The 11,536-nt window shown below is 38.6% G+C and overlaps 1 protein-coding gene across 2 annotated transcripts; it reads right to left on the reverse strand.

Moving 5' to 3' along the window:
- Window positions 1-1,208: 1,208 nt before the first annotated feature.
- LOC137017231 (cytochrome P450 2K1-like) lies at window positions 1,209-10,031 on the reverse strand. Of its 2 annotated transcripts, XM_067381256.1 has the most exons (9): window positions 9,813-10,031; window positions 7,593-7,755; window positions 7,165-7,314; window positions 6,920-7,080; window positions 6,530-6,709; window positions 3,897-4,038; window positions 3,438-3,622; window positions 2,951-3,092; window positions 1,209-1,824 (listed from the first exon to the last, which is right to left on the reverse strand). In XM_067381256.1, exons 1-9 carry the CDS (start codon window positions 10,017-10,019, stop codon window positions 1,625-1,627), a joined length of 1,530 nt encoding a protein of 509 aa, XP_067237357.1. In that variant the 5' UTR covers window positions 10,020-10,031; the 3' UTR covers window positions 1,209-1,624. The 2 variants fall into 2 exon arrangements, with proteins under 2 accessions (XP_067237357.1, XP_067237358.1); XM_067381257.1 differs by lacking the exon at window positions 2,951-3,092.
- Window positions 10,032-11,536: the final 1,505 nt, after the last annotated feature.

Raw genomic sequence — 11,536 nt, forward strand, 5'->3', positions numbered from 1 at the left:
TAGCGTACGCATGGTTTTATAAATCTGATTTTTTTTGTGCGTACGCAGAATCTAACTTTTGCGCGTACGTACACTTTTAGTAGGGATCCTACGCACAGTTTTATAAATGAGACCCCTGGACAGTGAACAGTGGTCGAAAGTCCTCTTTTCAGATAAAAGTAAATTTTGCATTTCATGTTGAAATCATGGTCCCAGAGTCTGAAGGAAGACTGGAGAGGCACAGAATCCAAGCTGCTTGAAGTCTAGTGGGAAGTTTCTGAAGTTAGTAATGATTTGGGGGGCCGTGACGTCTGCTGGTGTCAGTCCATTGTGTTTTATCAAGTGCAAAGTTAATGCAGCCATCTTCCAGGAGATTTTGGAGTACTTTATGCTTCCATCTGCTGACAAGCTTTATGGAGATGCTGATTTCCTTTTCCAGCAGGACTTTAGCACCTGCCCACAGTGCAAAAACTACTTCCAAGTGGTTTGCTGACCATGATATTACTGTGCTTTATTGGCCAGCCAACATGCCTGACCCCTGAATCTATGGGATATTTTCAAGAGGAAGATGAGAAACAATCAATCCAACAATATACAGTTGATTTGAAGGCTCAATAGTGCCTCAGCAGTGCCACAGGCTGATCACTTCCATGCCACACTTCAACGATTGCTGTAATTTGTGCTAGGAGCAAGTCATTTGCTGTAATATGTGCTGCCGACCAAGTATTGAGTGTACAAATGAACATACTTTAAAGAACTTAAACTTTTCTGTTTTTCAAATCCATTTTTTGATTGATCTTAGGAAATATTGTAATATTTTGAGATACTGGATTTTGGACTTTCATGAGCTGTACGCTCTAATCATCAACATAAAAAAAAAATAAAATAAAAAAAAAAAAACTTTTGAAATGTTTTACTTTACATGTAGGGAATCTAGAATATATGAAAGTTTCATTTTTAAAAATAATTTACAATAAACAAATGAACTTTTTGATGATATTCTAATTATATGACCAGCACCTGTATGTAAAAAAAAAAACTAAAAAGTACATATTTCAAGCTTGTTGCATTATTTTGTAAGTGTATAAAAGGGGAGTATATTGGGATGTTGCATATGTATATTCCTTGACTTCTCAGCACTGATTTTATTTGCTGCTGAAAGAACTAAATTAAAAGGTTTTGAAAGTGTAATGTATTTTATTTCTCAGTAAGCATTAGTACAGGTTGAATCTTTAATCCACAATTTGGTAAGAAGTGATAAATTATCACTTTGTTTCTGCTTTTCCTTTGCTATACTACAATATATTATCCATTAAAAAAAGAAATTCACACATTGGCACAATTTATATGTCTACACATTTAATTTGTTGGTGTGACTGTTTCAGTTGGCTGTAGCTAATATCAGTGTGTGTTTATAAGTCTGTTGGCTCTTTAATAACAGAACTGAATCCAGACAGCTCTTCCTTACAGACCACCGGTTTGAGATTTGCAGTGTTAAAAATGTGAAATTACAGTATATTCCAGGTTAATAATTTCATTAATTTCACAGTAATTTAACCTGGAAAATACTGCACATGTCATTAGATGAAGATACATGTCACAATATTAAGGAACTGAACTTTTCTCAGTTGAGTGATGGATCAGTTTAGTTGTCTTTCTGTTGTCTACTGATTGCACACAGTTTGTGGGGTGAAGGGTTCAAGATCAGACCCACGACTGGTGTGAGATCCAGATCATCTTCAGACACTCCAGGAGGAGGAGTGAAGCGGAAATGCTGAAGGAGCGAGGTGAAGAACAGGAAGAGCTCCATCCTGGCCAAACTCTCTCCAAGACAAACCCTACGGCCTGAGAAAAAAAGAGATGATGTTCAGAATGGCTACTTTTGAAGAACACTTTATTAGAACAAATACAGTGGCATGAAAAAGTATGTGAACCCCTTGCAGAATCTGTGAAAATGAGAATTATTTTAATAAAATAAGAGGGATAATAAAAAATGCATGTTAGTTTTTGTTTTGTACTGTCCTGGGTAAGATATTTTACATAAAAGATGTTTGCATTTAGTTCACAAGACAAAACAATAGCTGAATTTATTAATATAACCCCATTCATAAGTATGTGAACCATTGATTCTCAATACTGTGTGTGGTCACCTGATGATCTACGACTGTTTTTATGTTTTGTGATGGTTGTTCATGAGTCTCTTGTTTGTCCTGACCAGTTAAACTGAGCTCTGTTCTTCAGAAACATCCTCCAGGTCCTGCAGATTCATCAGTTTTCAAGGATTTTTGCATATTTGAACCCTTTCCAGCAGTGACTGTAGGATTTTGAGATTCATCTTTTCACACTGAGGACAACTGAGGGACTCAAACACAACTATAAAAAAAAGGTTCAAACATTCACTGATGCTCCAGAGGGAAACATGATGCATTAAGAGTCGGGGATGAAAACTTTTGAATTCAAATATCAAGGTAAATTGTACTTAATTTTTCTGCCGGGAAACATGCAAGTATCTACTGTTGGTTCCGAAGGGCAGTACTAAATGAAAAACAATGATATTTAAACAAAATAAGAAAAATTGTGACATCTTCATCCTGTTCAAAAGTTTTCACACCCCGACTCTTAATGCATCGTGTTTTCTTCTGGAGCATCAGTGAATGTTTGAACCTTTATTAATAGTTGTGTTTGAGTCCCTCAGTTGTTCTCAGGTATGAAAACACAGATCTCAAAATCCTACAGTCACTAAATGCAAACATCTTTTATGTAAAATATCTTACTCAGGACAGTACTAAACAAAAAATAGCATGCATTTTTTTATTATCCCTCTTATTTTATTAAAATAATTCACATTTTCACAGATTCTGCAAGGGGTTCACATACTTTTTCATGCCACTGTATGTCATTAAAAATATTGAAGCACAATCTTCCGGCTCAAGTTCAGACTAAAAGACATGTCAATGTCAAAACATGACACCTGCAGAGAAGGGCATGAAGGCGTCTCGTTTGATCAGATGACCCTTCTCGTCTAGAAAGTGTTGAGGGTTGAAGGTGTTGGGCGTCTCCCACTCGTTCTCATCCCTCAACACAGACGTCAACAGTGGTAGAACACACGTACCCTAGATTTTAGAAGCGCAAAAGCATGATTAAGGAATTTTAATGTATTTTAATATTATTTTAACAAAAATGTATTGTTTGTACAAGGCCCATTGGGTTGTAGACTATAAAATATTTTATTTATTTACTTTTGAAAATTAAGATGTTTTGTGATAGGTGGGAAGTATACTTGACAAAAATAAAGTAAATGAAAGTAGAAGTTTGGCTAAACGGCAGCACATTTGAGCAGATTGCACCATATATAAATTATGAAGAATTCTTTAAAAAACCAAACCAAAACAGACAGATTAGTTTAACTGAGCAATGTGTTGTAAAGAACAACCAAATAATACATAAGCAGGACTAACCTTCTTGATGAAGTATCCATTGAAGTGAACATCACAGCTGGTCATATGAGGAAGATTCATGGGTACAATATTAGCCAGTCTCTGGATTTCATGGATCACAGCATCTGTATACGGTAAGTTCTTCCTGTCATCTGTAATCGGCTCACGGCCAGCAAGCACCTGGTCAATCTCTTTATGAACTCGATCTATGACCAATGAGATCACATATAAAGCACATAAAATGATTTAATTTCAGTGAGATCTCTCATTATGATGTGTGTAGTGACTTTTGTGTAATGTGTAGTAGAAATTGTTTTCACCAACAGAGGGAGCTGGCAAGCTTTACTGATTACTTTAGCCACTAAGAACTATGCCTGAACAAGACCTCAGCACCATCAATTGTCAAAAGAGACACAGATAAGTGAGATGCCAATGATATTTTGAGCAGCATATTTTTCTCCCTCAATTTGGAAGTCTGACCTTGTATATGAGGATATTTGGCCATGAGCATCAGACCCCAGCGCAGTGTCGTGCCGGTCGTGTCCGTACCAGCAGAAAACAGGTTTGACACCGTAATGAGCAGATTCTGATCATGGAAATGTGAATCTTTTTCTCCAGATTCCTGCATGAAGCACAAAAACATTCTGGAGTCTTAAAGCCAAAGTATACTTCACTTTTTACGTGTACGTGAGTGTCAGTGTGAAATTCGTAATCAGAATAGCGCAATTGTACTGAATGCACACCGCTGAATTTTTGTAACCATTTTGTAACAGGCCACACGTGCATTTAATTTAATTAATTTATTTTTTTGCAGTAATTACTTTATCCACAAGGTGGCAACCATGTCCTGGGGCTGTTGACTCACAAAGTAGTCAAAGAAAAACTGCATTACAGAACAGACCGAAATGCGTGCATGCTACAGCAACAATCAAGGTCTACAAAGACAAGAGATTGTGTGAAGAGGTTAGAAAATATCCTAATTTGTACAACTCTAGCATGGAAGAATACAAAGATGTGTATATCGGTTGTAACTCAGAGGTATTGCAATTTGTCGCAATGCAGATGCAACAAATGCCTGTGTATGGATACGAGTCAAGAGAAATATACTTTGCAAGGCTGTATGTTCGACTGCGTTTGCATAAAAAATAAAGTATACTTTCTGCCTTAGGGTGATACTAAATGATCCAATACAAAAAAAAAAAAAAAAGTACACTGATGAGCCAAAACCAATAGCGTGTTTACCCACCATGCAAAGCACGCGATAGCATGGGGCCCCCACGATTTCTCCTGAGGGGGACCCCATGGTGGTATTGTCAGGGATCTAAGATGGAGGACTCAATTGTGTTACAGGTTTATTGACAAGACAATTCTTAAGACGAGATATTGAGGGTAAGGTGGTACAGTAGGAAGGGGTGAGGCATGATGATAAGCAAGCTGAAGGAATGGCCGCTGAGATCAGCCCAGGGTGTAAACATGATGGTGAGCTTCGTTAGGTGAGCAGTACGAGGCCAGAAGATGCAGTGAGAGCATAACATGTCCATATCCATAACATGTCTCATGTAATTGTTTAATTAGTTTTTCAACCGTGGGAAGATGTTAATAAAATCGATGGTAACAAACGTAACGTCACATTTACCTCAGAACAAACATAATCAGTGACCAAAAACTCATTAGTCAGCTAGAAAAAATAAACTATAGACAGGAGCATTTAGCTTAAAGTCGGCATGAAATCAAAATCAACCTTATTTACTTTGTTAGTGCATATTACTAGTCTTTTGGTAAACAATTAATCTGTGCAAGTTAAAACACAGAAAAAAACTGTTTGTCGTGGTAATCTTTAATCAAAATCTGAAAAGTTACTTTCATTCTGGAATGGCGTTTCTTTCTCTGATAATGTCAGTTTGACGGCCTGGGTTGAAAATGCGTAAACAACTCCTCCAACCGCTAGTCTGCTATGAGCGAGAGATGGAGAGGAGGAGCGCTGAAGTAAAACCCTGCCCTCTATTCAATAATCCTTTTCACTTGGAAATACGTCACAACACTGGAGAAAAGACGTTTTCACGCAGACTTTAATATATGTACCAAATATATATATATATATATATATATATATATATATATATATATATATATATATATATACAGCTATGGAAAAAATTAAGAGACCACTTAACATTGATTTCTGAACTTGGAGTGGTCTCTTAATTTTTTCCATAGCTGTATATATATTTATTTATTTATTTATTTATTTAAATTTTTTTTTTTTTTTTAATGTTCTTTTATATATAATGCATGTTTGAATATATCCATCAAGTTGACAGCCACCATTTAAATGTTTATATTTCTAAAAATGAATTGGAGTAGAAAAGCTTGTGCAAGCTTGTGGATCAAAATGCATAACTATGATGACAGACTGGCAGGAAATTATGCAAAAAAAGAAAACAAAGCCAAAACAGGGTGATATTGTGACATACTGATAAGCCTCATCATTCCATTATTGTTAATAATAGTTACAACCTGCACTCTTAAATGTGCATTAAAAATGGCAGCTGATAAACCCCCGGGAACGCGATCACGGGGCCCTCTCCTAAGTCACATCTCATAAGAAGGTCACATATTAAGGTCTGGGTAGATTAGATTGTATCTAAACAATCAGTTATTCTAATCAATGTGTTGGATGCAGGAGAAACTGGCAGGAATAAAGATCTGAGTGACTTTGACAAGTGCCAAATTGTTAGGGCAAGGCGACTGGGTCAGAGTTTCTCTGAAACAAGGGTGGTGTGTTGCTCCCAGTCAGCAGTGGTGATAATTTACCAACAGTGGTCCGAGGAGGGACAAACCACAAAATGGTGACAGGGTGTAGGGCGCCCAAGAATCATAACATGCTAACATAATGCTAACATCTGGTGGCAGCAAAGAGTGCCATGGCTCTGTTTTGGCGGCACATGGAGGATCAACAGCATATTAAGCAGGTGGTCATAATGTTTTGGCTCAATAGTGTATATCTATGTAAGTAAATGGTACAAGTCAGTTAAATATTGAAAACCATACCCCTAAAGTAAAAGTTTAAGCTTTTGCTGGCAAGTGAAGCATAAATTCATCCAATACTTTACTTGTATGCTTTGTTTGTGGATGAGGAAAGAGTCAATAAATCCTCTGCAGTCAAGCGGGTTCAAAGTTTCCCGTAAGATGTTCACTAGCTTCTGCATTTCTTTCCTGTTGCTTTCCATATTTTCCATCAACAGCCTCCACGTCTTCATCCAGGGTCCGAGAACCGGACACATGTTGTAGATCTACAGGTGAAGACACCAACTTTAAAATGCATCTATATCTGTTTGGCTGACATGAAGACATAGAGTTTAAGACCAGAGCTGAAACTGTTTTAACAGTGATTCAGTGTATCTGCAACATTTTTGGTCACTGTGTCCTCTTTTCAAATCTGATTGTAAACCCCCTTTAAAATAACATTGCAAGGGACGGCACCCATAAACATTGCAGAGTACCTGTATCATAGCTGAACCAATCATGCGGACGTTCTTGTTTGCCTTGTTCACCATATCCTGAAACTTTGGGTCGTCATATTCAAATCGTTTTCCATACACTATAGCTGAGATGATGTTGGAGACGGCGCAATTCACCGGTTGGGTTGTATCAAATGGATTTCCTGCAAGACAAATGCAAACAGAGAAGATTATAGAGTAGTCTAATGCTTAGAAAAGTATGCTATTAACACAAGCAGTTGCTTTACCTTGAAACTTCTCAAACACTTCCCGCAGATAATGTGTCTCATCTACTATTTTCTCTTCGCTCAGTTTCTTGCCCATTCCAAAGTCTCGAAGAGTTGAGATAGTGAATCTTCTCATCGTCTTCCAGCTGTCGCCATTTGCAAAGAGGATTCCTGTGGAGAAACATTTTTTGTATTCATAAATCAGAGAGGGGTGATGATGGGTACTGATCTAGTTCACCAGAACCATTTGTATTAAATCTCTATGATATAATATTTTTATATTAAATAAATAATTAACAACAATGAAATGTTGTGGAAGAGTACTTTTTAATATTGGTGTTGCGCAGCCGTAAACTAGTAACACTAGTTTTTCTTTCTTTGCTCAATGATTAAGCTCAAGTGTCAGCAGTGATGCATGTTGTGTCATGTTAGTGAGGTTGATGTTTTACCACATCCTTGATTGAAGTCCTGGAATATGGGGGTAATGTCTCTTTCTCCGAATTCCTCTGCCTGGTTCACAAGTGCTTGTTTGACCGTCTTGTATCCAGCCAGAACAACCACCTTCTTGGATCCAAAATGCACTTTGAAGACTGACCCGTATTTTTTGGACAACTGTGAAATAGATTTGTATAACATACTCATGTATTGACTTTATTATCTGTCAGCAACAGAAATCAGGGACAGAAAAGTTCTTCAAATGAAAACGTATTTTGATATACGCTCTTAAAAATAACGGTTCCAAAAGGGGGTTTTCACAGTGATGCCAGAAGAACCATTTTTGGTTCCCCAAAAAACTAAAAGACCCATTTTTTTGTTAGTGTGAAGAACATTTTAAAAACCTAACCCCCTTTTTTTTTTTTACGAACCTTTTGTGGAAAGGAAAGATTCCATGGATTTCAATGGTTCTTCATGGTACCATCAATATCAATAAAGATCCTTTATTTTTAAGAGTGAACTTAAGATTGTGATCAAATAAATGACAGAAAAAGTATGCTTTCTAATGTCTTATTACATATAAACATTAATCCAACTTTGAAGAAAATGTGGCATTTAGCACTTCTTTCAGAAATTAAATCTTTTGGACCTAATAAAATCACCCAATAAGACTCAAATATCAGATTGTGTTTGAGACAAAGGTGATGAGATATCAATGTTTCTATAAAGAGACAAAAATGCATATTTTTCTGTTTTATCTGTTTGTAACGAGGTTAGTAGATGTGGGAAGAAGGAGGCGGGAACCGGCGAACGTTCAACAAAACTTTAATGTAAAATAAACAAAGAACAAAACGAAAGTAATGCCGGCAGACCCTCGCGGACGTCTGCCGGCCACACAAACATAATAAACCATAAAATAAAGTCCAGGCCTGGTCCTCTCTCGTCCTCCACGGTAGTCGCTCCTCCTTTTATGCTCCCGGAGCTCCTCCGTGAGGGACTCAAGGCCGGTGCGCCTCCCAGGTGAAGCTCATTAACACTCGCGCCACCGGCCTCGCGCCGTTCCCTCACGGCTCTCGCCCGCCCTGGTCGCCACATACCCCCATCGCCCCTCGCAGGCCGGGGGGTACTCCCGAGACTGCGCTCTACTCCCCCCCGGGGCCTGTCTCGGCGGCCGCAGCACCTGGGGGTAAGGACAGACGAGACGAGAGAAAGGAGACGGAAGCAAGGGGAGCGACAGGACAAGAGAGGGGAGAGAGGAAAAAGAAAAAAAAAAAATTCTTGGTCCGGTTCCCCGACACACTGCCGCTTGGTCCTCAGCCTGCCGAGAGGCTCTTCTTCGCGGTGCCATGCGGTGGCACTGGACGCTCGGTGGACGGCCCGATCCTCGACCGCCTCCTGGCGGCCGGCGATGGCTCCTCCCACTGAGGGCAGCCGGCAGCGAGTCCCCCGTTCCCTGCTCCTCTCCTTTATGGCGGACGGCAGCAGGCTCCGGCCCACGGCGAACGGCGGCGACTCCTCCGCTCCCTCTTGGACGGCAGCCACCCCACCTCGTCCCAGGGGCACGGCCTCGAGCTCTCCGTCCCACCTTTCACTAGGCTCCAGTACCACCGCCTCGGGCAGCCTCTCGCGGTCTTCACTCCCGCGCTGCCCGAACTCCGCAGCACCGCGATCCCCCTCAGCAGCGAGGGCTCTCCGACAGCATGTCCCTCCTTCCTCCCGGGTTTCGGCACCAATGTAACGAGGTTAGTAGATGTGGGAAGAAGGAGGCGGGAACCGGCGAACGTTCAACAAAACTTTAATGTAAAATAAACAAAGAACAAAACGAAAGTAATGCCGGCAGACCCTCGCGGACGTCTGCCGGCCACACAAACATAATAAACCATAAAATAAAGTCCAGGCCTGGTCCTCTCTCGTCCTTCACTGATGTCGCTCCTCCTTTTATGCCTCCGGAGCTCCTCCGTGAGAGACTCGAGGCCGGCACGCCTCGCAGGTGACGCTCATTATCACTCGCGTCACCGGCCTCGCACCGTTCCCTCACGGCTCTCGCCCGCCCTGCTCGTCACACTGTTAAATCAGATTCTTGAAATAAATGGGAAAGTTTTGCCTAAAAAACATGGAAAGCAAAGACAAGAAATAGAAAAAAATTTAATATCCTAAAAGAATGTGTGTAACAAATTATGGGGAAAATGACATCAGGAATTATAATCTAGGAAACACAAGATACAGAAACATACTTCCCAGAGGCTCACGTGAGGTTGTTTGAGATCCAGTTGGAGCAGGTTCCCCAGCAGTGGCAGTGGTGTGGGTCCCGGAGGATCTTTTCCCTCTTCAGTAGAACTGAAGCTGATTGAGATTAGATAAGCAACCAAAAACAACAGCACAGCTGCAAGTAAAGCTCCTGTGGTGGACACATGCATGAGAAGCATTTCCACTAAAGCCATAGTCAGGGAGATCTCCACCACAACTGAGAGTTTCTTCAGAATTCAAAAAAAAAAAAAAAAAAAACAGGTGTGAAGGTATTGCTGAAAACATGAAGGGAGGAGCTGAACACAGTTTATGGTATGCCTGCTGACGACTGTAGACTAGTTCACATTCCTAAGACCTCTCAGCTCCTCTAGACAAAAACCACCAAAATAATCTGTGTGTGTCTGAAAACAAATGTGTAGCCAGAAATGAGCTAAACCTGACAAAACCTGATTTTGTGAAAACTACATATAAATATTTTTTTTTCCTTCTAAAAATAAAGACAGATTTATGTTATTTACTATCTTAGAAGAAAAGGTTCTATTTGTATTTAAAAATAACAGAAGCCCATTAAATGTCTCAATTTCGATAGCTAAGTAAACTTGTGTGTGTCCCAAATAAATTCTGTCTGATGTTATTGTAAACATCCATGTCTGTTCTTGATGTCAGAAATTCAACTTAACTCTTGAATTATTATTTTTTTGTTCCTATACAGAGATGTTTGTGCTGAGCTGACAGAAAAAGACCATTCCATTCTTTTAAAAGTCTTGAAAAAGCAATACACTTCTAAAAACTAATGTAAAGAAATATTTACAACTAAAATGTGTATTTTTTATTAAATCATTCAAAAATGATTTTTTGATAGCCATCCAATTAAAAAAAAGATGCTCTTTGATGACAAATGGTGCAATGAAAGCGACTTTAAATTCAGAAAGAACTTGAAGTCACAATGGAAGTAACAACATATCTTTTCTTCAGTATTGTGACATGGATACAATGGTTGTTCATTAGATGGAGGTGAATGTAAATGTGAGCATGCAGTCGATTGTAAAAAAAGGGGGTTTAAAAAGACTCAATGATTGAAGTCTGGCATATTTCATTTTAATTAAAAATTGCAAGGTCAAAAAAAAAAAAAAAAAAAAAGAAAGAAAAAGAACCATGCATTGAAACATTCACAATACGATCAATAACATGCATTTAGAAAATAGATGAATGTGAATAAGTTGATTTTCAATTTCATGCCAACTTTAATTATATTTTGCATCTGATAGTCTAGTTACAAATCATTTTAAGTTTGAAAGTGCAAAAATAACATATTTGACCTTCCTTATCCCAGATATCAAGCAACCATTGAAATAATGTTAAATCAATGGTAATGTGTCAACTTTAACCACACTGAATCAAAATCACTTTTGCACCCACAATTAATGATGAAAAAAAAAAAAATAAATAAAAAAAATCGATCGGTGTTTGACATCAAAGTACCGTGAGAAAGATTCAAGTACTTTGATGTCATATACCAATCGATCAAATAAAAAAATCCCAAAATGTATTTAAAATCATATTTCAAATTGGTTGATCTGTTATAAGAAAATACTGTTGGTGAATATAATCTATTAATAACAAATAACCACTTTTGGTCAAAGATAAGATTATTAACTTATTCTAAATTATGACGATGAAAACTATTTGACAGATCATCTTTGTTTCTGGC

Source organism: Chanodichthys erythropterus, chromosome 3 (assembly GCF_024489055.1).
Source record: "Chanodichthys erythropterus isolate Z2021 chromosome 3, ASM2448905v1, whole genome shotgun sequence".
Lineage (NCBI taxonomy): Eukaryota > Metazoa > Chordata > Actinopteri > Cypriniformes > Xenocyprididae > Chanodichthys > Chanodichthys erythropterus.